This window comes from Neoarius graeffei, chromosome 2 (genome assembly GCF_027579695.1).
Source record: "Neoarius graeffei isolate fNeoGra1 chromosome 2, fNeoGra1.pri, whole genome shotgun sequence".
NCBI lineage: Eukaryota > Metazoa > Chordata > Actinopteri > Siluriformes > Ariidae > Neoarius > Neoarius graeffei.
This window is the reverse complement of record NC_083570.1, coordinates 11,029,151-11,056,896: the sequence shown is the minus strand read 5'-3', so window position 1 is coordinate 11,056,896 and position 27,746 is coordinate 11,029,151. Positions and strand designations below refer to the sequence as shown.

General features: G+C 42.2%; 2 protein-coding genes across 2 annotated transcripts in view; both read left to right on the top strand.

Moving 5' to 3' along the window:
• Positions 1-27,746, top strand: part of LOC132880045 (tripartite motif-containing protein 16-like) — a 542,736-nt gene that overhangs the window by 42,216 nt on the left and 472,774 nt on the right. The gene's annotated exons all lie outside the window — the stretch shown is intronic.
• On the top strand, positions 55-26,867 carry LOC132880129 (tripartite motif-containing protein 16-like). Its single transcript, XM_060913770.1, has 6 exons — positions 55-730; positions 17,761-17,856; positions 17,999-18,232; positions 18,365-18,536; positions 18,735-18,794; positions 24,436-26,867. The coding sequence occupies exons 1-6, from the start codon at positions 140-142 to the stop codon at positions 24,966-24,968; spliced, it is 1,686 nt and encodes a 561-aa protein (XP_060769753.1). The 5' UTR covers positions 55-139; the 3' UTR covers positions 24,969-26,867.

Genomic DNA, 27,746 nt, shown 5'->3' with positions numbered 1-27,746 from the left:
ATTTCTGCACTGAAGGGAGATGAAATGGTTAATAGAGGAGTGTTCATGATCTCTCTGTGTTTGTGCTCCTCCTCTCTCTCTCTCTCTCTCTCTCTCTCTCTCTCAGTCTCTCTCTTTCTCAGTCTGTGAGTTCAGGAAAATGGCTGAAGCCAGTATTTCAGTAGCTCAGGACCAGTTCATGTGTCCAGTGTGTCTGAAACTCCTGAAGGATCCGGTGGCTATCCCCTGTGGTCACAGTTTCTGTAAGGTGTGTATTAATGGCTGCTGGGATCAGGAGGATCAGAAGGGCGTCTACAGCTGTCCTCAGTGCAGAGACACTTTCATGACAAGGCCTGTTCTATGCAGAAACAACATGCTGGCTGAAGTATTGGAGAAACTGAAGAAGACTGAAGTCCAAGCTGCTTCTCCTGCTCACTGTTACGCTGGACCTGGAGATGTGGAGTGTGATTTCTGCACCGGGAGAAAACACAAAGCCGTCAAGTCCTGTCTGATGTGTGTGGCTTCATTTTGTGAAATTCATCTGAAACCTCATCTTGAAGTTCCTGCTTTGAAAAAACACACATTAATTGAAGCCTCAGCAAAACTCCAAGAGAAGATCTGCTCTGAACATGACAAGCTGATGGAGATCTACTGTCGTACTGATCAAATATGTATTTGCTCTTTGTGCATGTTGGAGAAACATAAAGACCATGACGCTGTTTCAGTTGCAACAGAAAGAGCTGAGAAACAGGTGAGAACTAGAAATCTTTCCAGAATGAAATCATCTTAATTCTAGTTTCCCATCTAGAAACAGGTGCTTTAGTCAGTGATATGATTTGAACTTTAATTTCAATGTGTGTCTCAATCAGAAGGATTCTGTAAAAGCTGATTAATATTGTCTGTGTTCTGGTGAACAGAGTGTTAAATTTATTTTCATTGCCGGTCGTAATCTGGTCAGACTAGTTAGTGAACATTTCAGCCAACACTGAACTGTCACAGGCGTGGGTGGTGCCAGGGAGGGGCTTGGGGGTGCTGTAGTGAGGATAACCAGTGCACCTCCTTCACACCCTGAAGAAATTTCTGTGGTTTATTTCAAATTAAAACTTTTAATGTGTAAATACTATGATGTGAAAAATAAATAAATACATTATTAAAGCAAACCAGTTATTGTCAGAGAGGAGTGGTGAAGCTGGATGCATGTACAGAAGAGTTTTATTCTAAAAATAGCAATCAGGTGTACAGTCTAAAATGGCAGGCAGAAATCATAAATGGTGAAACAAGTAATGGGTTGAGCGAGGCACAAACAGACTATCCAAGGCACAGACAAAAGCAGAATCAAAGAACAAGGAACAGGAGCCAAGAAATCAGGAGAACTACACCACAGTACAGCTCGGTAATGAGTAACGAATAATGCAATACTTTGCAACCTGAATGAGCCTTTAGCGTCTTTCTATAGGTGCGCTGATTGTGCCTTTATCCACTGCAGGTGTGTGTAATTAGTGGCACATGCTGTTCTGAGCATGTGCGAGAGAGAACCACTTGCACGCGCCAATGTGCGCAAGTATGACAGAACCCTCCCTCCCAAAAGAGCTCCCTCTGGGTACTTAAAACCATCTTCAATGGTCCTGGGGATGAGGTCCTGGCACTGAATACCGTGCCATCGGCACTCTGTCCTGGGCAGACATGGCACCGTATTCTCGGCTCAGGTTAGGGCTCAGGTTGGGGCTTGGGCTCTGGACTGGACTGGACATGGGCATGGCCTTGAGTTCTGGACAGGACTTAGGCTCTGGATGGGACATGGACATGGGCTCGAGCTCTGGACAGGACTTGGGCTCTGGATGGGACATGGACATGGGGCTCGAGCTCTGGACAGGACTTGGGCTCCAGACTGGACATCAACATGGGCTTGAGCACACATTGCAGAGTGAACCCCTTTGGATGATATTCCATTCCATCATTGGGTGCCGGGGTGTCTATCCCAAGTGGTTGCTGGAAAAATACGGCAAGGGATTGAGGTACGGAAACCCAGGCACGATATTGAAGGGCGTGCTGGTTATCTTCTGTTACATCCATGTAGTGGTGAAGTATTCCATCAGAGAGGGACGGTGAAGGCAGATGCATGTGCAGAAGAGTTTTATTATAAAAATAGCCTGGGACATGGACATGGGGCTCGAGCTCTGGACAGGACTTGGGCTCCAGACTGGACATCAACATGGGCTTGAGCACACATTGCAGAGTGAACCCCTTTGGATGATATTCCATTCCATCATAGGGTGCCAGGGTGTCTATCCCAAGTGGTTGCTGGAAAAATACGGCAAGGGATTGAGGTACGGAAACCCAGGCACGATATTGAAGGGCGTGCTGGTTATCTTCTGTTACATCCATGTAGTGGCGAAGTATTCCATCAGAGAGGGACAGTGAAGGCAGATGCATGTGCAGAAGAGTTTTATTATAAAAATAGCAATCGAGCATACAGTTCAAAATTGCAGGCAGAAATCATAAACAGTAAAACAAGCAATGGGTTGAGCGAGGCACAAACAGACTATCCAAGGCACAGACAAAAGCAGAATCAAAGAACAAGGAACAGGAGTCAGGAAATCAGGAGAACTACAACACAGTACAGCTTGGTAATGAGTTATTAATAACGCAATACTTTGCAACCTGAATGAGCCTTGAGAGTCTTTATATAGGTGCGCTGATTGCGCCTTAATCTGCTGCAGGTGTGTGTCATTAGCGGCGTGCACCGTTCCGAACGTGCACTAGAGTCAGTTTGTTGCACGTGCTGTCCAGAGCACATGTGAGACAGCCAGTTGAGCGTGCCAATGCATGCGGGTGTGACAGTTATTTTGAGACTAAAAAACATAAAGCCAACACAGGTGATCTGATTCAACCAATTAGTGCAGCATGCAGTGAGCTTTTCATCTTAATTTCACGTCCTGTTAGCCAGAGTGATAAACGTCCACACTGTAAACAATTGCTGTAAAACTTACAGTATAGCACAGTATTATTTTACAGTAAGATACTGTGTGATGCTTATATAGTAAATAACTGTAGGTGGCTACGTTTATACAGTACAGTCTACTGCTACCATAACACATGAAGGTTTCTGGGAATTTTTTGGCGTTAAGCACGAAGCGAGCGGACGGATGCTGATGCAACCCACTCACCCACTGCCATGAATCTGGTAAGGGAGCAGGAAGCAAGCTCTTTTGGAAGTTGCCTCTAAATATAATAAGCTTTACTCGATGTTGAACTCATACTGATTTGTTTTTATAACTGGTATTTTTCAACGTGTGCATAAGTCGGCAACATCTGTATCAATTCTACAAGTATACGGACACAATCTAACGTTGGTTTTTAGGTCTAAACATTAGCCTCAGGGCGGCACAGTGGTGTAGTGGTTAGCGCTGTCGCCTCACAGCAAGAAGGTCTGGGTTCAAGGCCCGTGGCCGGCGAGGGCCTTTCTGTGCGGAGTTTGCATGTTCTCCCCATGTCCACGTGGGGGTGCTCTGGTTTCCCCCACAGTCCAAAGACATGCAGGTTAGGTTAACTGGCGACTCTAAATTGACCATAGGTGTGAGTGTGAATGGTTGTCTGTGTCTACACTGTTAAAAATTTACAGTAACATCTTGCAGTAGTGTAAAAATTACAGTAACATACTGTTCCACAATTTACAGTAGGGTTTTTTGTTACTGTACATTTTACAGTAAAATACTGGCTACTCTGCTGCCAGTAATTTACTGTAAATTTTACAGTCAATTTTTAACAGTGCACGTGTGGAGACTCAATCAACAGACACATTGTTTTGTTGTGAAGATAACAAATATTAAGTGCATTTAAGTAAGTAAATGTACTCATTCATATAACATCAGGTTTATGGAAAAGAACTCTGTGGATTCATTAGTCGAGGCAATGGTAACTGGCAGCAAGAGTGTAATCTCAGAATCTGAGGCTGAAATGTGGACAAACCCGTGTCTGGGCATGCTTCTCACGTGGGTTAATTGTGTGAAATGTTATAGTCAGAGGTGTGTTTACGTCAGCTGGCTTGTGAAACTTCCACCTTTACACCATAAGCTGAATATCTTGCCTTGTGTTTAACACAGAATGGCATTGTAACCACGGGCGCAGATAGAGGGGGGGACGGGGGGGATTCGTCCCACCCAGATTTAAATTCACCTCGTTCGGTCCCCCCCACTTATAGGGAGGAAAAAACGTCTATGCTGTCTTTCTTTGCATAAGGCAAACCTCATGGAAAAATCAAAAGACTAATTACCATTCGGTTTATTGAGGTGCACAGCAGTACATACATAGTTGCAACTGCGCAGACTGCACAGGTTGCGAGCTCGAGCTTGGTTGCTGTGGTTACCCACAACAAGTTTGACAGGCATATCGGGGACAGCTCCTCCTAGTTCAGGACCCCAACACGGCATGATGAAGGGTGCCAAAAGGCAGAAAACGATTGCATCGTTTTTTCAAAAAAAAAAAACGACTGTAAGTAAACTGTGCCTTACTTTATCACCTTGCAATTTTTTGATAGTCTGTTCAAAGTAATGTCATAGTGAAATTAAAATCGTACGGAGTAGAGATGCCTTTCTGGTAGCCTCCTTCTTTCGGTGGTAGCCTCAGTGCTCAGAAGGCAGTTTTAATGTTTAATCTGGCGTTCCCTGCCATAATTTCAGCGAGCATATTGTTTCATAAGGAAACTTTGCGAAGAGTTGTTGACTGACTGCCGCTCACGCAACACACAGGCATAGTTAGAAAGTCAGGATGCACTGGTTTACACTTTACACACACACACACACACACACACACACACACACACACACACACACACGTAGCCCAGCCTCTCGCTATGTTTAACAGTTGGAACTTAGCGGTTTTAAAACTAGTTTTGCAGTTTTGCAATTTCTGTGCGTGATGATAATGTGTAAACTTTGGATTTCCATAGGCTATGTTAAAATGTTATCATTGTCCTGGCCTGCAGGTAGTTCCTGGTGATGGCAGTGAGGGAGGTGAAATAACATGTATACACACTACCGTTCAAAAGTTTGGGGTCACCCAGACAATTTTGTGTTTTCCATGAAAAGCCACACTTTTATTTACCACCATAAGTTGTAAAATGAATAGAAAATATAGTTGAGACATTTTTCTGGCCATTTTGAGCATTTAATCGACCCCACAAATGTGATGCTCCAGAAACTCAATCTGCTGAAAGGAAGGTCAGTTTTATAGCTTCTCTAAAGAGCTAAACTGTTTTCAGCTGTGCTAACATGATTGTACAAGGGTTTTCTAATCATCCATTAGCCTTCTGAGGCAATGAGCAAACACATTGTACCATTAGAACACTGGAGTGAGAGTTGCTGGAAATGGGCCTCTATACACCTATGGAGATATTGCACCAAAAACCAGACATTTGCAGCTAGAATAGTCATTTACCACATTAGCAATGTATAGAGTGGATTTCTGATTAGTTTAAAGTGATCTTCATTGAAAAGAACAGTGCTTTTCTTTCAAAAATAAGGACATTTCAAAGTGCCCCCAAACTTTTGAACAGTAGTGTGTATATATATATATATATATATATATATATATATATATATATATATATATATATATATATATATATATACAGTGGTGCTTGAAAGTTTGTGAACCCTTTAGAATTTTCTATATTTCTGCATAAATATGACCTAAAACATCATCAGATTTTCACACAAGTCCTAAAAGTAGATAAAGAGAACCCAGTTAAACAAATGAGACAAAAATATCATACTTGGTCATTTATTTATTGAGGAAAATGATTCAATATTACATATCTGTGAGTGGCAAAAGTATGTGAACCTTTGCTTTCAGTATCTGATGTGATCCCCCTGTGCAGCAATAACTGCAACTAAACGTTTCCGGTAACTGTTGATCAGTCCTGCACACCGGCTTGGAGGAATTTTAGCCCATTCCTCTGTACAGAACAGCTTCAACTCTGGGATGTTGGTGGGTTTCCTCACATGAACTGCTCGCTTCAGGTCCTTCCACAACATTTCGATTGAATTAAGGTCAGGACTTTGACTTGGCCATTCCAAAACATTAACTTTATTCTTCTTTAACCATTCTTTGGTAGAACGACTTGTGTGCTTAGGGTCGTTGTCTTGCTGCATGACCCACCTTCTCTTGAGATTCAGTTCATGGACAGATGTCCTGACATTTTCCTTTAGAATTCTCTGGTATCATTCAGAATTCATTGTCCCATCAATGATGGCAAGCCATCCTGGCCCAGATGCAACAAAACAGGCCCAAACCATGACACTACCACCACCATGTTTCACAGATAGGATAAGGTTCTTATGCTGGAATGCAGTGTTTTCCTTCCTCCAAACATAACGCTTCTCATTTAAACCAAAATTTCCATTTTGGTCTCATCCATCCACAAAACATTTTTCCAATAGCCTTCTGACTTGTCCACATGACCTTTAGCAAACTGCAGACGAGCAGCAATGTTCTTTTTGGAGAGCAGTGGCTTTCTCCTTGCAACCCTGCCATGCACACCATTGTTGTTCAGTGTTCTCCTGATGGTGGACTCATGAACATTAACATTAGCCAATGTGAGAAAGGCCTTCAATTGCTTAGAAGTTACCCTGGGGTCCTTTGTGACCTCACTGACTATTACACGCCTTGCTCTTGGAGTGATCTGTGTTGGTTGACCACTCCTGGGGAGGGTAACAATGGTCTTGAATTTCCTCCATTTGTACACAATCTGTCTGACTGTGGATTGGTGGAGTCCAAACTCTTTAGAGATGGTTTTGTAACATTTTCCAGCCTGATGAGCATCAACAACGCTTTTTCTGAGGTCCTCAGAAATCTCCTTTGTTCGTGACATGATACACTTCCACAAACATGTGTTGTGAAGATCAGACTTTGATAGATCCCTGTTCTTTAAATAAAACAGGGTGCCCACTCACACCTGATTGTCATCCCATTGATTGAAAACACCTGACTCTAATTTCACCTTCAAATTAACTGCTAATCCTAGAGGTTCACATACTTTTGCCACTCACAGATATGTAATATTGGATCATTTTCCTCAATAAATAAATGACCAAGTATAATATTTTTGTCTCATTTGTTTAACTGGGTTCTCTTTATTTACTTTTAGGACTTGTGTGAAAATCTGATGATGTTTTAGGTGATATTTATGCAGAAATATGGAAAATTCTAAAGGGTTCACAAACTTTCAAGCACCACTGTATATATATATATATATATATATATATATATATATATATATATATATATATATATACACACACACACACATATATATACACAAAATGGAATCATTTGCTGACAGCTCAGTCCCCCCCAGTTCAAAAATCCTATCTGCGCCCCTGATTGTAACTGTCGCAGAGCAGGGATTGTGTATCGTGTGTGTGTGTGTGTGCTGGGGGAGTTTCAGTAGAAATTAGAAGGGCACTTGGAAATGCAGACCTCCATCAAGGCCAAATGCTGCAATGTTAGCGGAAGTGAAATTAAATTCGTACAGCCGTCCTGTGGGTTCGATCCATTCCAAAAATGAACGAGTTCTTCCGTCGTCAATGCCAGACTTTTTCACCAAGTTTCATGGAAATTCCGCTGGTAGTTTTTGCATAATCCTGCTTACAGTCAAAGAAACCGAAAGCATAACCGCCTTGACAGAGTTAAATTATATTGTGATAAAATTGCAATATGTTCCTGATCATCCAACAAAAAATACTTCCATTGCCTTCGTTATTTGTGAAAACATTCGCAAACATGTCACATTTAGTGAACTGAGAGCTTTGTGGTGAAGACTACAAGATGGGGCGTTTATGGAGGGATTTTTTTCCAATCTGTAATCAAGAGGATGGTGTTTCAGTTTGAAAGCAGGATTTATTCATTTCACTTTCAGATTTTACAGTGTCCCCCCTCCCCCTCTGAAATAGCCCCTGTTCGCAGGCAAATTTTCTCTGCTCCTGCTGAAAAAACCTGCCCAGAGCCAAACTCCATCATGCTCATCTACACTCTTCTCATGAACACAGTAAACACGACCCTGTTTGACGGCACTATTAAACACGTCTGAAACATGAGACCAGTGCAGATCATTCAGGAAACTGAAGACTGGAGCTAAACGTGTCGATAACATTTTTATGGACTTCATGAATATCACTCAGAGTTAAGATCCTTTGTGACAACATTTATTATTAAAATCACTCTACAAATAATTCTAAAGGATCAGTTTTATATTTTTATATTTTTACTCTTTATTTTGCCGCTCACGATAAACAGAACAGAAGTGATTTCGAGCTCGAAACACGAAAAAATCCAGGAATCAGATAGAAATTCTCCGACACTGAGATAAAACATTTCTGATGCTAATTCATTTCTAAAAGGACTTCAGGTAAGTTAATGTTATTCATGTTCGCGTAACTCCATGTTTACATGCTAACTAACAGTGTCCAAGTTAACTAGGTATGTGTAAACGTTAGCTGTGGACAAGACTGTGGCAACTTGGTGGGCAAATCCACAGAAAGTCATTTGACAAACCAGACTGCATAGCTACAGTTGTGTTCACAATTATTCAACCTCCAATGCTGTAAAGGGTTTTAGGGAATTCAGTGTACATTTGTAATTGTGTTCATAATGACATCTTACAAGGACTTGTTAAAGAACCAAATGCAACTAAAATGACATCAATTGCTTTTGTAATAAAATATTAAATGGCCTTTTTGTGATTTCTTCATTGACACAATTATTCAACCCCTTTAAGGCTACGTTTACATTACGTCGAATCAGCGGATCATCAGATTAACGTTCTTAAAACGATTCGCGTTTACACTAAAACCGTTAGCCGTGCACACAGCAACACCAATACGCGGATACGCTCGGCTCCGCAGGCATCCTGCGCTCCAAATCACTCCGCCCTGAACAGCGAGTGCCCTCTGGAGGGTGTGCACTCCGGCCCTGCGCAGCTCACAGAGCGCGCGAGTGAAGTGAACAAGCCACGATTCGGGACTGAGCCGCTGTGTGTGAGATCCCAGCGCATATCACTTATTACTTGCAAGTGGAAGGATGGCAAGCCTAAAGACAATCATAACTACACAATGGGCAGTATTTGCATCAGTATTTGCAGTATTTTCATACTTTTATACTCTTTAATGAAAGGTGATACAAGGCGGAAGTCTGCGCCGTTTTTCAGCAGTCGCGTCACATGACCAACGCCAGCGAATCAGGAAGGTGGATGTCACAGTGACGTTGTCCAATGAGACGCCAGCTAGAGCTCAGCACAGCGTATTCGCGTATTCTCAATGTTTACACAGCACCGGAGCTGATACGATCTAGATTGAATACGTGGACGCTGGCGGATTCCCGTTTCCCCGCTTTTTCAGGGGGGTTAATGTAAACGGACAGTGCATCCGCGAAGAAAACGAGACAGATACGGTCTAGTGTAAACGTAGCCTATGACTACCACTCTTAAGAACAGAGGTTCATTCAAGTGTTTTCAATCAGGTATTGAAAACACCTGTGGATGTCAACGAGCATCAATCAAGCATAATAAGCACCAATTAGGCAGATTTAAAAGGCCTGTGATACTCAGCTCCTTCTAGACATTTACTGGTGTGTTGATAAACATGGTGAAGGCAAGAGAATGGCTCCAGACTGGACATCAACATGGGCTTGAGCACACATTGCAGAGTGAACCCCTTTGGATGATATTCCATTCCATCATAGGGTGCCAGGGTGTCTATCCCAAGTGGTTGCTGGAAAAATACGGCAAGGGATTGAGGTACGGAAACCCAGGCACGATATTGAAGGGCGTGCTGGTTATCTTCTGTTACATCCATGTAGTGGCGAAGTATTCCATCAGAGAGGGACAGTGAAGGCAGATGCATGTGCAGAAGAGTTTTATTATAAAAATAGCAATCGAGCATACAGTTCAAAATTGCAGGCAGAAATCATAAACAGTAAAACAAGCAATGGGTTGAGCAAGGCACAAACAGACTATCCAAGGCACAGACAAAAGCAGAATCAAAGAACAAGGAACAGGAGTCAGGAAATCAGGAGAACTACAACACAGTACAGCTTGGTAATGAGTTATTAATAACGCAATACTTTGCAACCTGAATGAGCCTTGAGAGTCTTTATATAGGTGCGCTGATTGCGCCTTAATCTGCTGCAGGTGTGTGTCATTAGCGGCGTGCACTGTTCCGAACGTGCACTAGAGTCAGTTTGTTGCACGTGCTGTCCAGAGCACATGTGAGACAGCCAGTTGAGCGTGCCAATGCATGCGGGTGTGACAGTTATTTTGAGACTAAAAAACATAAAGCCAACACAGGTGATCTGATTCAACCAATTAGTGCAGCATGCAGTGAGCTTTTCATCTTAATTTCACGTCCTGTTAGCCAGAGTGATAAACGTCCACACTGTAAACAATTGCTGTAAAACTTACAGTATAGCACAGTATTATTTTACAGTAAGATACTGTGTGATGCTTATATAGTAAATAACTGTAGGTGGCTACGTTTATACAGTACAGTCTACTGCTACCGTAACACACAAAGGTTTCTGGGAATTTTTTGGCGTTAAGCACGAAGCGAGCGGACGGATGCTGATGCAACCCACTCACCCACTGCCATGAATCTGGTAAGGGAGCAGGAAGCAAGCTCTTTTGCAAGTTGCCTCTAAATATAATAAGCTTTACTCGATGTTGAACTCATACTGATTTGTTTTTATAACTGGTATTTTTCAACGTGTGCATAAGTCGGCAACATCTGTATCAATTCTACAAGTATACGGACACAATCTAACGTTGGTTTTTAGGTCTAAACATTAGCCTCAGGGCGGCACAGTGGTGTAGTGGTTAGCGCTGTCGCCTCACAGCAAGAAGGTCTGGGTTCAAGGCCCGTGGCCGGCGAGGGCCTTTCTGTGCGGAGTTTGCATGTTCTCCCCATGTCCACGTGGGGGTGCTCTGGTTTCCCCCACAGTCCAAAGACATGCAGGTTAGGTTAACTGGCGACTCTAAATTGACCATAGGTGTGAGTGTGAATGGTTGTCTGTGTCTACACTGTTAAAAATTTACAGTAACATCTTGCAGTAGTATAAAAATTACAGTAACATACTGTTCCACAATTTACAGTAGGGTTTTTTGTTACTGTACATTTTACAGTAAAATACTGGCTACTCTGCTGCCAGTAATTTACTGTAAATTTTACAGTCAATTTTTAACAGTGTGTGTGGAGACTCAATCAACAGACACATTGTTTTGTTGTGAAGATAACAAATATTAAGTGCATTTAAGTAAGTAAATGTACTCATTCATATAACATCAGGTTTATGGAAAAGAACTCTGTGGATTCATTAGTCGAGGCAATGGTAACTGGTAGCAAGAGTGTGATCTCAGAATCTGAGGCTGAAATGTGGACAAACCCGTGTCTGGGCATGCTTCTCACGTGGGTTAATTGTGTGAAATGTTATAGTCAGAGGTGTGGTTACGTCAGCTGGCTTGTGAAACTTCCACCTTTACACCATGAGCTGAATATCTTGCCTTGTGTTTAACACAGAATGGCATTGTAACCACGGGCGCAGATAGAGGGGGGGACGGGGGGGATTCGTCCCACCCAGATTTAAATTCACCTCGTTCGGTCCCCCCCACTTACAGGGAGGAAAAAACGTCTATGCTGTCTTTCTTTGCGTAAGGCAAACCTCACGGAAAAATCAAAAGACTAATTACCATTCGGTTTATTGAGGTGCACAGCAGTACATACATAGTTGCAACTGCGCAGACTGCACAGGTTGCGAGCTCGAGCTTGGTTGCTGTGGTTACCCACAACAAGTTTGACAGGCATATCGGGGACAGCTCCTCCTAGTTCAGGACCCCAACACGGCATGATGAAGGGTGCCAAAAGGCAGAAAACGATTGCATCGTTTAAAAAAAAAAAAGACTGTAAGTAAACTGTGCCTTACTTTATCACCTTGCAATTTTTTGATAGTCTGTTCAAAGTAATGTCGTAGTGAAAGTAAAATCGTACGGAGTAGAGATGCCTTTCTGGTAGCCTCCTTCTTTTGGTGGTAGCCTCAGTGCTCAGAAGGCAGTTTTAATGTTTAATCTGGCGTTCCCTGCCATAATTTCAACGAGCATATCGTTTCATAAGGAAACTTTGCGAAGAGTTGTTGACTGACTGCCGCTCACGCAACACACAGGCATAGTTAGAAAGTCAGGATGCACTGGTTTACACTTTACACACACACACGTAGCCCAGCCTCTCTCTATGGTTAACAGTTGGAACTTAGCGGTTTTAAAACTAGTTTTGCAGTTTTGCAATTTCTGTGCGTGATGATAATGTGTAAACTTTGGATTTCCATAGGCTATGTTAAAATGTTATCATTGTCCTGGCCTGCAGGTAGTTCCTGGTGATGGCAGTGAGGGAGGTGAAATAACATGTATACACACTACCGTTCAAAAGTTTGGGGTCACCCAGACAATTTTGTGTTTTCCATGAAAAGTCACACTTTTATTTACCACCATAAGTTGTAAAATGAATAGAAAATATAGTTGAGACATTTTTCTGGCCATTTTGAGCATTTAATCGACCCCACAAATGTGATGCTCCAGAAACTCAATCTGCTCAAAGGAAGGTCAGTTTTATAGCTTCTCTAAAGAGCTCAACTGTTTTCAGCTGTGCTAACATGATTGTACAAGGGTTTTCTAATCATCCATTAGCCTTCTGAGGCAATGAGCAAACACATTGTACCATTAGAACACTGGAGTGAGAGTTGCTGGAAATGGGCCTCTATACACCTATGGAGATATTGCACCAAAAACCAGACATTTGCAGCTAGAATAGTCATTTACCACATTAGCAATATATAGAGTGGATTTCTGATTAGTTTAAAGTGATCTTCATTGAAAAGAACAGTGCTTTTCTTTCAAAAATAAGGACATTTCAAAGTGCCCCCAAACTTTTGAACAGTAGTGTGTATGTGTATATATATATATATATATATATATATATATATATATATATATATATACACACACACACACACACACACACACACACACACACATATATACACAAAATGGAATCATTTGCTGACAGCTCAGTCCCCCCCAGTTCAAAAATCCTATCTGCGCCCCTGATTGTAACTGTCGCAGAGCAGGGATTGTGTATCATGTGTGTGTGTGTGTGTGTGTGTGTGTGTGTGTGCTGGGGGAGTTTCAGTAGAAATTAGAAGGGCACTTGGAAATGCAGACCTCCATCAAGGCCAAATGCTGCAATGTTAGCGGAAGTGAAATTAAATTCGTACAGCCGTCCTGTGGGTTCGATCCATTCCAAAAATGAACGAGTTCTTCCGTCGTCAATGCCAGACTTTTTCACCAAGTTTCATGGAAATCCCGCTGGTAGTTTTTGCATAATCCTGCTTACAGTCAAAGAAACCAAAAGCATAACCGCCTTGACAGAGTTAAATTATATTGTGATAAAATTGCAATATGTTCCTGATCATCCAACAAAAAATACTTCCATTGCCTTCGTTATTTGTGAAAACATTCGCAAACATGTCACATTTAGTGAACTGAGAGCTTTGTGGTGAAGACTACAAGATGGGGCGTTTATGGAGGGATTTTTTTCCAATCTGTAATCAAGAGGATGGTGTTTCAGTTTGAAAGCAGGATTTATTCATTTCACTTTCAGATTTTACAGTGTCCCCCCTCCCCCTCTGAAATAGCCCCTGTTCGCAGGCAAATTTTCTCTGCTCCTGCTGAAAAAACCTGCCCAGAGCCAAACTCCATCATGCTCATCTACACTCTTCTCATGAACACAGTAAGCACGACCCCGTTTGACGGCACTATTAAACACGTCTGAAACATAAGACCAGTGCAGATCATTCAGGAAACTGAAGACTGGAGCTAAACGTGTCGATAACATTTTTATGGACTTCATGAATATCACTCAGAGTTAAGATCCTTTGTGACAACATTTATTATTAAAATCACTCTACAAATAATTCTAAAGGGTCAGTTTTATATTTTTATATTTTTACTCTTTATTTTGCCGTTCACGATAAACAGAACAGAAGTGATTTCGAGCTCGAAACACGAAAAAATCCAGGAATCAGATAGAAATTCTCCGACACTGAGATAAAACATTTCTGATGCTAATTCATTTCTAAAAGGACTTCAGGTAAGTTAATGTTATTCATGTTCGCGTAACTCCATGTTTACATGCTAACTAACAGTGTCCAAGTTAACTAGGTATGTGTAAACGTTAGCTGTGGACAAGACTGTGGCAACTTGGTGGGCAAATCCACAGAAAGTCATTTGACAAACCAGACTGCATAGCTACAGTTGTGTTCACAATTATTCAACCTCCAATGCTGTAAAGGGTTTTAGGGAATTCAGTGTACATTTGTAATTGTGTTCATAATGACATCTTACAAGGACTTGTTAAAGAACCAAATGCAACTAAAATGACATCAGTTGCTTTTGTAATAAAATATTAAATGGCCTTTTTGTGATTTCTTCATTGACACAATTATTCAACCCCTTTAAGGCTACGTTTACATTACGTCGAATCAGCGGATCATCAGATTAACGTTCTTAAAACGATTCGCGTTTACACTAAAACCGTTAGCCGTGCACACAGCAACACCAATACGCGGATACGCTCGGCTCCGCAGGCATCCTGCGCTCCAAATCACTCCGCCCTGAACAGCGAGTGCCCTCTGGAGGGTGTGCACTCCGGCCCTGCGCAGCTCACAGAGCGCGCGAGTGAAGTGAACAAGCCACGATTCGGGACTGAGCTGCTGTGTGTGAGATCCCAGCGCATATCACTTATTACTTGCAAGTGGAAGGATGGCAAGCCTAAAGACAATCATAACTACACAATGGGCAGTATTTGCATCAGTATTTGCAGTATTTTCATACTTTTATACTCTTTAATGAAAGGTGATACAAGGCGGAAGTCTGCGCCGTTTTTCAGCAGTCGCGTCACATGACCAACGCCAGCGAATCAGGAAGGTGGATGTCACAGTGACGTTGTCCAATGAGACGCCAGCTAGAGCTCAGCACAGCGTATTCGCGTATTCTCAATGTTTACACAGCACCGGAGCTGATACGATCTAGATTGAATACGTGGACGCTGGCGGATTCCCGTTTCCCCGCTTTTTCAGGGGGGTTAATGTAAACGGACAGTGCATCCGCGAAGAAAACGAGACAGATACGGTCTAGTGTAAACGTAGCCTATGACTACCACTCTTAAGAACAGAGGTTCATTCAAGTGTTTTCAATCAGGTATTGAAAACACCTGTGGATGTCAACGAGCATCAATCAAGCATAATAAGCACCAATTAGGCAGATTTAAAAGGCCTGTGATACTCAGCTCCTTCTAGACATTTACTGGTGTGTTGATAAACATGGTGAAGGCAAGAGAATGGTCCCAGAAGACAAGAGAAGAGGTTATTTCTCTTCACAAGAATGGCAATGGATATAAGAAGATTTCCAAAATGTTAAACATTCCAAGAGATACTATCGGAAGCATCATCTGTAAATTCAAGGCAAAGGGCACAGTGGAAACGCTACCTGGTCGTGGCAGAAAGAAGATCCTGACGGCGACTGCTGTGCGCTACCTGAAGCGCCAGGTGGATAAAAATCCCCGTGTGACTGGTGAGGAACTGAAAAAAGATCTGTCAGATGTGGGCATTGAGCTTTCAGCACAGACAATAAGGCGCACACTGCGTAATGACAGCCTCTATGCCAGAAATCCCAGGTGCACCCCCTTGCTGACTCCAAAGAATAAGAAAAGTCGACTGTAGTATGCCAAAAGTCATGTGGACAAGCCACAAAAGTTTTGGGAAAGTGTTCTGTGGACTGATGAAACTAAATTAGAACTGTTTGGGCCCATGGACCAGCGCTATGTTTGGAGGAGGAAGAACCAGGCCTATGAAGAAAAGAACACCTTGCCTACTGTGAAGCATGGTGGGGGGTCAATTATGCTTTGGGGCTGTTTTGCTTCTAATGGTACAGGGAAGCTTCATTGTGTGCAGGGTACCATGAATTCTCTTCAGTACCAGGAAATCTTGGAAGAAAATGTGATGGAGTCTGTCACAAACCTGCGGCTTGGGAGACGTTGGACCTTTCAACAGGACAATGATCCTAAGCACACATCCAAGTCCACTAGAGCATGGTTGAAGATGAAGGGCTGGAACATTCTGGAGTGGCCATCGCAGTCACCAGACTTAAATCCGATTGAGAACCTCTGGTGGGACCTAAAGAAGGCAGTTGCAGCGCACAAGCCTAAGAATGTGACTGAACTGGAGGCTTTGCCCATGAAGAATGGGCTAATAGCTGTTGGTCGCTGCAAGACACTTGTGTCAAGCTATGCTTCATGCTTGAAAGATGTTATAACTGGAAAAGGATGTTGTACTAAGTACTAAGAATGAATGTCACTTGGGGGTTGAATAAAACTGATAATGATGTGAGCACAGAAAAGACATTTGTGGTCATTTTATTATAAATGTTATGTTATATTTGTCTAATTTACAAGTGCCTCTTTGATTTAATTGTAAATAAGATGACTGAAATGATCAAAATCAATGTCAAACTGGCCAAAACACTTAATTTCAGTGGGGGTTGAATAATTGTGAACACAACTGTATTGCAATGTTATCACAAGCTCTAAAAGCACAGACAACTTCACTGCAAGCTTTGTCTTGGAATAAAACGTTTAGATCCCTCAATATGCTTCCGGAGGCTGGATGGCAAGTTTTTGTAGGCTGTGATGTGCTCCATTTTAGGCAAACAAAGCAAACATTTAAAATGAAACGACTCTTTATTCCTTTCAGAACCTGAATCATGGGTTCTAGCTATAGAACCGTGGGTGTGTGCATTCCCCAGAAGAACCGCCTCCTTCCATTCTGCCATCAACTGATCGTGTTAAATAATGCTGCGGAGAAATCATTGATCTTGATTTTATCCAGTCTATGGACGTGATGTGACCCTAGTGATTACTGATGGACTGTCTCAGTGTCACCTGCGGAAAAAACAATCATGTTTTAGAAAAGAAAAGAAAAAAACATCCACTTTCAAAGCTGCTTCATAGTAACGAGTAATGAGGACCTTGATAGAAATGTAGTGGAGTAAAAAGTACGATATTTGCCTTTCAGATGTAGTGAAGTTAAAGTTATAAGTTTCCAAAAAAAATACTCAAGTAAACTACACATACTCAAAAAGTGTACTTCAGTACAGAACTCAAGTAAATGTACTTCGTTACTGTCCACCTCTGATAATTAACTCGATGTTCTTGCAATGTACAAGAAAACTAATTGAACACCACCAGCAGATTCAACACCAGTTTCCCCCGCTGACTGTGAGAGTCCCTCAGAGCCGCATGCACATTCTGTGGATTCGGCAGCGAGCGAGTCGCTCTTTGTTTTGAACGAGTGCTCCGGGTCTCTCATAAATTCCAAGCAAACTAAAGGACGACTTGTGCTGCGATGTTGTTCGGGAAAACCACGTTAGCTTGATGATGGATCTTAAGAGGTCATTTAAAACTCTCTTGGCCTTAAGAGGCTTTCGGGAAACCCAGCCCAGATCAGTTAGTGAACATCTCTCTCTCTCTCTCTCTCTCTCTCTCTCTCACACACACACACACACACACACACACACAGAGTACATAACCTTCAGAGCGAAACATGAATGTACTTTGAACTAACATTAATATGTAACCAGTTCGCTTGTACTGTATAAAAAGCTGAATGTATTTCATTTGTTCTCAGAGTGAGTTAAAGGAGGAGCAGATGAAATCCCAGCAGAGACTCCAGGAGAAGCAGAAGAAGGTGCAGGAGCTGAAACAGGCTGTGAACACTATAAAGGTGAGCAGTGAGCAGAGACAGAGCTGCTCCGAGAAACACACACAACATGGACAACGAGTCATTTACAGTCCCAGTAAGAGAGGGAATGATAGATGAGCTTTAAATCGTGTGTGTGTGTGTGTGTGTGTGTGTGTCCTAACAGCTCAGTGCACAGACAGCAGTGGAGGACAGTGAGAGGATCTTTACTGAGCTGATCAGCTCCATGGAGAAAAAGCGCTGGGAGGTGACGGAGCTGATCAGAGATCAGGAGAAGGCTGAACTGAGTCGAGCTGAACGACTCCTGGAGCAACTGGAGCAGGAGATTGCTGATCTTCAGAGGAGAGTCACTGAGCTGGAGCAGCTTTCACACACACACGATCACATCCATTTCCTCCAGGTAACACTCACTGTCTGATCTACAGAGCCAGCTGTTCCTCACACACTCTCTAAAACACCTCTCATTAAAGGAACAATAAATGTCCCTGTCTGACATCACAAGTGGGTTTTACATTTCATTTGCTTTCTGTAGGTTTTAGCTTCTGGACATTGGTCTCCTCAATTCAGCAGAACATCATTTCACACATCCAGCGTCACTGTCCATCAACATCTCTCATTTGATGGAGTGAGGATTTCTCTCTCAGATCTGAAAAAGAGACTCGAGGAATTCTGTGAGGAGGAATTCAACAAAATCCCTCCACATGGTAAGAGGAGCTGTTCCCGCTGGAGAAACACAGTGATGTGTTATTTCTTAGCGATGCTCCTGCTTTCTTTTCTGCAGACACTTTATTCACCCGACACTTTGAACTAAAACACTGATTTAAAATGAATAAACTGACTGGATCACTTTAAACTCTTTCCATCTTTTACACAAACTCATGTTTCCATTTTTCTCTCCACAGCTGCAGTAGTTCAGATCATTTCAGAGCCAGAACCACAGAGCAGAGAAGAGTTTCTGAAATGTACATCTAACACACACACACACACACACTTCTAGGCCTGTCATGATAACAAATTTTGTTGGATGATATATTGTCTCAGAAATTATTGCGATAAACGATATTATTGTTGATGTCTTTTCAAGACAATTTTATGCCACTAGTAAAATAATAATGATCATGCAAATACACCCTTTCATAGAATAGTAAACTTTTTAATTAAGTCAACTTATTCAGTTCAACAGTGGAACATAAAAAATAAATAAGCTAAAGAAATAAAACAGCAATCAAACAAAACCACTCACAACAAAAACAATAAATAAAATACAATTTATGGCTCTTAAAAATTCCACTGAAGTGAATATTAACTTGGCACAGGGTAATAAAACGACATTCTTTTCTTCACAGGCAACATTCTACCAATTCAGTTTCTCAAAGATTAGTACCCAGATCAACAAAAAGTGCAAAGTAACAACGTATTGCCAGCTGTCATTTGGATAAAAGTAACAACAATTAGAATGAGATAACATGTAGGCAAGGGCGTAGGTTTGGTATTAACATTGGTGGGGACAAAAACCCAATGCCAACCCCCAGTGGTGCCAACTTCAGGTCAACATTAGAGGGTCACAATATTTTGCTGTGTTGTGTTCCACCAAAAGAGTCTCCATCATCTCTCCAAAGGCCAGACTTTTAACATTTTAAATTCAGAACTGTAGTAATTCATGAATCATAATAATAACTAGAAAAGCACTGAGAGAGCACAGACCTCCACCAAGCAGCTCATTTCACCACATATTGGGCCTATCTCGCAATGATAAAGAATCCTTTAAAAAAAAATCTGGCATCCAGAAGGTGATCCGGATCACCGCCAAAATTTAATGGATTTGTTACTTGTGCCCAGTCACACCTCTGGAAAAAAATTCAGAGCAATCCGTTCATAACTTTTTCCGTAATGTTGCTAACAGACAAACCAACAAACAAACAAACCAATGCTACCGAAAACATAACCTTCTTGGCGGAGGTAATAATATGAAATCCATTTGATTAACTGTAAATCTTGCATGTGATGATTAACTCATTCTACCAATTTGCAAAGGTGTTTTACAAGCGAATAACGCACTGACTGTCGGGAGGGTGTATGTTCCTTTCCCTCATAAACGGAAATAAAACCCATCCAGAGCCTTAAACACTGCATTCCATGAGGCTGGCAGGGGGAGTAGGCTCTCTTTTGTGTGATCTTTAACTAGGTTTAGAATGCTAGTTTAAGCTGATATGTGATTGATCTAACAGTAAAACAGCACGAGGGCTCGAGAACTTTGACACGTTGAAAGGTTACAATTTTACTTTAGATTAGATTAGATTAGATTAAATAGAACTTTATTGATCCCTTTGGGCGGGTTCCCTCAGGGAAATTACAATTCCAGTGGCATCATTACAGGACAAACAGAGAATAAAAATAGAGAAAAAACTTACAGGTAAATTAAATCAGGTATTTGCATATACAAATATAAAAAAGAATAAGATATGGAGAAGGGGGGGCAACGGAAGAGGTATTGCACATTGTATTGCACATTGTCCAGTATTGTTTATTGTCAGGCTAGGCTACTGCTTATTCCCGTCCTCTGTCCTCCTGTTACCCCTCCTCCCCCCCAGAGAGGAGTTGTACAGTCTGATGGCGTGAGGGACAAAGGAGTTTTTAAGTCTGTTCTGTCACTGAACAGGCTCCTCTGGTTGCTGATGACGGTGTGCAGAGGGTGGCTGGCATAATCCATGATGTTCAGTATTTTGTCCATAGTCTTCTTCTCTGCCACCATCACCAGAGAGTCCAGCTTCATGCCGACCACAGAGTCGGCCCAACTGATCAGTTTGTCCAGCCTGGATGTGTCCTTCTTGAATGTGCTGCCCCCCCAGCACACCACAATGTAAAACAGGACACTGGCGACCACAGACTGATAGAACATCCACAGGAGTTTCCTGCAGATGTTAAAGGACCGCAGCCTCCTCAGGAAGTACAGCCTGCTTTGTCCCTTTCTGCACAGGTGGTTGGTGTTGTAAGTCCAGTCCAGCTTGCTGTCCAGCCACAACCCGAGGTACTTGTAGGAGTCCACAGCCTCCACCTTGACTCCCTCGATCAGAACTGGTCGTGACCTTGTTCTGGACCTCCCAAAGTCAATGACCAGCTCCTTGGTCTTCGAGGTGTTGAGCTGCAGATGGTTCCTGTTGCACCAAGCAGCAAAGTCCCTCACCAGGCTTCTATACTCCTCCTCTCTGTCATCCCTGATACACCCCACGATGGCTGTGTCATAGGCGAACTTCTGAATGTGACACAGCTCCGAGTTGTAGCAGAAGTCTGCGGTGTACAGGGTGAAGAGAAGAGGGGCCAGCACCGTGTCCTGGGGTGCTCTGGTGCTGCTAATCACAGTATCAGACGTGATGTCCTTCAGCCTGACGTACTGCGGCCTGTTGGTGAGGTAGCTGGAGATCCAGGTGACCAGGCAGGGGTCCACTCGCATCCTGTTCAGTTTGTCCTGAAGCATAAGGGGCTGGATGATGTTGAAGGCACTTGAGAAGTCCAAGAAGAGGATCCTCACTGTGCCATTTCCCTTATCCCGATGCAAGTGGGCTTGGTGTAGCAGGTAGAGGATGGCATCTTCCACACCAACACCTGCCCAGTATGCAAACTGCAGACAGTCCTGGGCATGTTGCACCTGGAGTCTGAGGAGGCTGAGGAAGAGCTGCTCCAACATCTTCATCAGATGTGAAGTGAGTGCCACTGGTCAGAAGTCATTCAGCTCGCTGGGCCGGTTCTTCTTGGGAACTGGAATGATGCATGATGTCTTCCAGAGGGTGGGCACTCTCCCCAGCTGCAGGCTGAGGTTGAAAATGCATTGGAGTGGTTCACCCAGTTCAGCAGCGCAGGTCTTCAGTAGTCGGGGACACACCTTGTCCAGGCCTGCTGCTTTCCTGGGGTGAAGCTTCCTCAGTTTACCTCTGACCTGATCTGCAATAATGCATGGAGGAGTCTGTGTTGAAGTGGGGGAGGAGGGGGCTGCTGCAATGACTGGGGGGAGGTGTGTAGAGGGAAGAAGGAGAGATGGCTGCAGTGACTACGTTTACATGCACATCCAAATCGAGCTGCTGTCGGTAATCGAGCTGAAGGTCCCAGCAGGGTGCCAGAGAAATCCAATCCTACATGCACACAATGAAATCGGGCTATTGTGTGGGGTGCATTGTGCACCCGAGCCACAGGTGGCGCAACACGCCCCATCGTGTTGGTACATTTCCGGTTGTCATCATGAAGAAGAGCTATTCAAGAGTGTAAACAAAGTTATCAGTTCCGTGTTCTCCATTGCGCGTTTTTCTCCCGTCCATGAATTTTAATATATTCAATTCCTTAAGCTGAATGAGCATGAACTCTGTCTCCTCATTGCTCCAGAAGTGCACGTTTCTGCTTGCCTGTGGCAGTGGGGGCGTGGTCAAGCGCCGGTCTGTGACAGGAGGGCAGAGCCAGGGAAGGTGAGTGGCAGAATCACTTCACCTGACGGTAATTAACCTGTGTTTGTGTGTCTTCCCAGTAACCGCGCCCTATTTAAGGAGGCAGAGGGAGAGCAGAGGGGAGAGCTCATCCCGGGACTAGAACACAGCGCGCGCGTGTGTGTTTTTCTCTCAAGAATAAAAGTAGGCTGTTAAACTGAAAAGTCTGACAATAAAAAGCCTATTAGTACCAGAAGCTTTGTCCTGCTGTCCTCTGTGCTCCACCCACACTTCAGAGAGCTCTACATCGCCATTTTCTCTTCTTCGTTTGTTCCTCCTGACCTCTTCTGCTGCTCGCTACTACTGTTGTCATGCCGACCGAGGCTGTTGTGTTTCCCGCTTGTGGTCTTGTCACTCGTCACTTCTGGAAGTAGCTCGACAACTAGCTCGATAGGGTATACATGCACAAAGTAGCTCGGCAGAAATCGCATAAACTAGGTCGTGTAGCTCGATTCCGAGAAATCAAGTTCGGTTCAATTTCAGCCGAATTAAGGTGTATACATGACATTTTGAACTTCGATTTCAGTCGAGCAATGGCAGAAATTCGATTCTCTCTATGTGCATGTAAACGTAGTGAGTGAGAAGAAGTCATTCAACTCATTCATCCTCTCCACTGTCCCCTCAACAACTTTGGTCTTTGTGTTGTGGCCTGTGATGGTTTTCACACCTTCCCAGACCTCCCTCATGCTGTTCTCCTTCAGCTTCTGCTCTGCCTTTCTCCTGTAGCTGTCCTTAGCTTCGCTCATGCAGCGTTTCACCTCCTGCTGTGCTGCTTTCATCACCTCCCTGTTCCTGTTACTTGGCAACAGAATGTATCTGAATTCTGATTGGTTGTTGTATCTGAATTCTGATTGGTTGTTGTTATATTATTGCCCTTTTGTTGTCTCCTTGAGCCCAGAGTGGGGTGGAGTGGCGAGGGGAGGGGAGGGGAGGGGGGGAGAGTGACAGGGTTCTACAGAGAAGTTTTTGGCCTCCAGCTTTCAAATGAACCGCCTTGAAAACCAATCAGTTCAGTGGATGTGTGGACTCGGTATGTGACGTTTTCAAAAGAGAGGCGGAGTCACCAAAAATTTCTGATCCAGAAGGTGGAGGCTGTTCTGCTTATTACGTGAAAATGTTTGATTTGATTAAAAGGTGTCTGTGCCACGAAAAATGTCCACATCACCATCGGGTTGTTGTTGTTTACATGTGTCATATTACTTGAACTTGGTCAGGGCTCTGCAGGTCTTAACTGAAGCACTTCAAATTAAGGGTTAGCGGGCTGCTAAAGTTTGCAGGCACTTCACAAGCAAGACTCGGTGCAATATTAGCCAACATTAGCACAATCTGATATGATTTAATAATGTCTTTGTGACCTTAATGAACACCAGTTGTATCAAGTCGGATTGTTATTTACTTGGCACACAAACTTAGAAAACAGTCATATTCGTATGTTGTCGTTTTTACACACTGAATCCAAACTGTTGTGAACTGATTAATTTTCCAAGCTAATCTAACGGTACATTCCTCAAGGACAGTTTGCTAGCTAGCAGCCGCTCACTGCACAGCAACCGCACTTGCTAATTGACATGGTAGCCAAACACGCTAGCTGTTTTTATGACCATGCCCCCAGAGTGAATATTCATGAGCGAATTTTGCATGGTTTTGCCCAGTGGAAACCTACAGGAACCCTTTATGTATCGCGCACGGAGCGGGATTTTTATTTTCTCCAATCAGAAATATTTGTAGGGACCCGTCCATACCATCCATACCCAATTCTACACCTATTCTCTGTACAACGGAGCACTGTGTTGTTGTCTTTTCCCCAATCAGTGGATCCCCTGGCTGGATAACTGTTGCATGCTGGGAAGCCCCACCTCTGACAGAGAGCCGCGCGAGACGACAGAAAACAGTGCAGTGTTTTATTCAGTCATTGGGTCAAATTAATACTCTGGAGACTTCCCTATGGAGATGGACAGCACGGAAATGCCAAAATTGTGGGGGAAAAAATTACCGAGTTCATTTTCATTTACCGTACAATAAGTCGGTATATCGAATATCGCGACAGGCCTACACACTTCACATAAATATATTGTGTGAATTAAACCTAACATGTTCACATTGTTCAGTTTGTTTTTCTCTTTTTTTTTAGATTTCTGTGATCTGACTCTGGATCCCAACACGGTACATCGTCACCTCATTCTGTCTGAGAAGAACAGAGCGGTGAGAGACAGTGAGAGAGAGCAGCGTTACTCTGATCATCCAGAGAGATTTGATTCCTACAGGCAGGTGCTGTGTAAGGAGAGTGTGTGTGGACGCTGTTACTGGGAGGTGGAGTGGAGCGGTGCTGGTGTGTTCATATCAGTCTCAGATAAAGACATCAGAAGGAAAGAACAGGGTTATGAGTGTTGGTTTGGACGTAACAATCAGTCCTGGAGTCTGTGGTGTTCTTCTTCTTCTCTCTCTTTCTGGCACAACAACATTAAGACTGATCTCATAGTTCCATCACCCTCCAGAATAGGAGTGTATGTGGATCACAGTGCAGGAACTCTGTCCTTCTACAGCGTCTCTGACACGATGAAGCTCCTCCACAGAGTCCACACCACATTCACTCAGCCTCTATATGCTGGGTTTGGGCTCTACTTGTTTTATGGTTCTACTGTGAGATTGTGTGATCCAGAATAAAAAAGTGTGTAGTGTTTTCTGTAAAATTCCTGCACGTTGCCACGTTGTTGCTTAGTCGTCTGGTTCACTAGAACACAATCCAGCTGCACAAAAAACACTCATTTTAATATTAAAATGAAAACAGATGAATAATTTAACAGAATTAAAAAGGAAACGTTAAAAATTAACTGACAAGAAACTTGTCAAACATGACCTTCGCATTATAAAGTTGTGTTTGTTTCATATTAAGCAGCATCTCATTAAATAACTAATAAACAGTAATAAAGCCAGAACAGAACAACATTTTAAACCTGTTCAGGTCACACTATATAAAAATAAAACATCACTTTTGGAATGAATTTGATTTTTCTGCTTGTGTTCTAAGATGTAAAATCCACATTCACTTTTTAAAATCTGAAGTTGTTTCTAAACCCTGAGATTTGATTGTAAAACACTGAACAATATTTAAACTCCATTAGAACATACAGTACATGATCGGTTCAGGCTGCCGATGTCGTGTTCATCCCATATTCAGCCTGGATGATGATTGGCCCGCAGATAGAACCTTATAAATCCAGGTTTATCTGTGAGTTTGGGATTTTTATTCAAATATTACAATCAAAGCTTTGCAGACTAAAAGATAAGAGCACAGGGGAATAAAGTTTCCCCCAGTGATGGAGTTTCTGTGCTGAACTCATTTTCAGACAGAAGCATTTAATACTGAGGTCAGGATGTCAGCAAGCTGCTGTGTTGATACGCAACGGGGGTTTTCTCCACTTTGGATGGATATTTTTAGATTATTTAATCTGTGGGAAATAACGACAGTGTCTTGAATATGTGTTTGTGAAAATCACTGTAAACCTACAACTGACTTTTTCCTCCAAAAAACATCTCTTATAATGTTGTCATATATTTTCTGTGTGAGTAATGATGATAAATCTGTCTCTGTGAACTGGATCTGTCTGTGGTCTGACTCCTGATTTAGATTCTAAACATGATTGTTGGAAAAACTTCTTTTTTAAAAATCCTTTTCATTTACAATCAAATAAAGCAAAAAAAAAAAAAATCTGTTTCAGTTCTCTGTTCTGATTGGTCAGAAGGTGTTAATTAATTTTCTATAACAGCAGCTCTGACAGTAGTGCAGGTTTATATTAATGGGCTTGCTCTAATATGTTCTTGTTTCTATAGTAACAGCTCATTGAAGTGAAATTATTTTAGACTTGTGTGTTATATTAATGAGCGTCTCATTAAATAACTAATAAACAGTAATAAAGCCAGAACAGAACAGCATTTTAAACCTGTTCAGGCCACACTATATAAAAATAAAATATCACTTTTGGAATGAATTTGATTTTTCTGCTTGTGTTCGAAGATGTAAAATCCACATTCACTTTTTAAAATCTGAAGTTGTTTCTAAACCCTGAGATTTGATTGTAAAACATTGAACAATATTTAAACTCCATTAGAACATACAGTACATGATTCGTTCAGGCTGGTGATGTCGTGTTCATCCCATATTCAGCCTGGATGATGATTGGCCCACAGATAGAACCTTATAAATCCAGGTTTATCTGTGAGTTTGGGATTTTTATTCAAATAATTATTACAATCAAAGATTTGCAGACTAAAAGATAAGAGCACAGGAGAATAAAGTTTCCCCCAGTGATGAAGTTTCTGTGCTGAACTCATTTTCAGACAGAAGCTTTTAATACTGAGGTCAGGATGTCAGCAAGCTGCTGTATTGATACGCAACGGGGTTTTTCTCCACTTTGAATGGATATTTTTAGATTATTTAATCTGTGGAAAAATAAAGACAATGTCTTAAATATGTGTTTGTGAAAATCACTGTAAACCTCCAACTGACTTTTTCCTCCAAAAAACATCTCTTTTAATGTTGTCATATATTGTCTGTGTGAGTAATGATGATAAATCTGTCTCTGTGAACTGGATCTGTCTGTGGTCTGACTCCTGATTTAGATTCTCAACATGATTGTTGGAAAAACTTCTTTTTTTTAAATCCTTTTCACTTACAATCAAATAAAGCAAAAAAAAAAAAATCTGTTTTAGTTCTCTATTCTGATTGGTCAGAAGGTGTTGATTAATTTTCTATAAGAGCAGCTCTGACAGTAGTGTAGGTTTATATTAATAGGCTTGCTCTAATATGTTCTTGTTTCTATAGTAGCAGCTCATTGAAGTGAAATTATTTTAAACCGGTGTGTTCACAAATAAAAATGAAAGAAACGTGGATGAACACTGTAATATTTAACCTGGACATTTCTCCTGCAGACCACCAGAGGGCACCTTTACACACATTTTGAATCGCTTCTTCCACTTATTTCCTGTCTGTTGTTATAAAATGCACATGGACCCTTCAGTTACTGTGAACCCTTCCAGTGTGTTAGTAAATCTCCTCAGTTGTGAGCCGTGTTTATTCTGGATAGATCTCCTGTTGATGATCTCGCCTCGTCTCTGCCTTTCCCTTTGATTTTAATGATATTTCTGGTGGATGGGGTTTGAACCCTGCACTGACTGGGATTAGATAAAGTCTTGTGTTAACACTACTAGCAGATTTCTTTCTTCTGCCTTTCAGGAGATTCATTTCAGTCTGTTAATAATGTTAAAATGACCCAAAGGTAAAATGACCCGTGTCATTGTGGGTTTCCTTCTGGTTCTCCAGCGTTCTCCTACTTCTCAAAGACACATCTAATGACTGATGGAGGTGACTCAGGATCTCTGATCTCAAACATATTCATCTACCAACTTCATTTCCATCTCAACAATATGTTCATGAGAAAATTA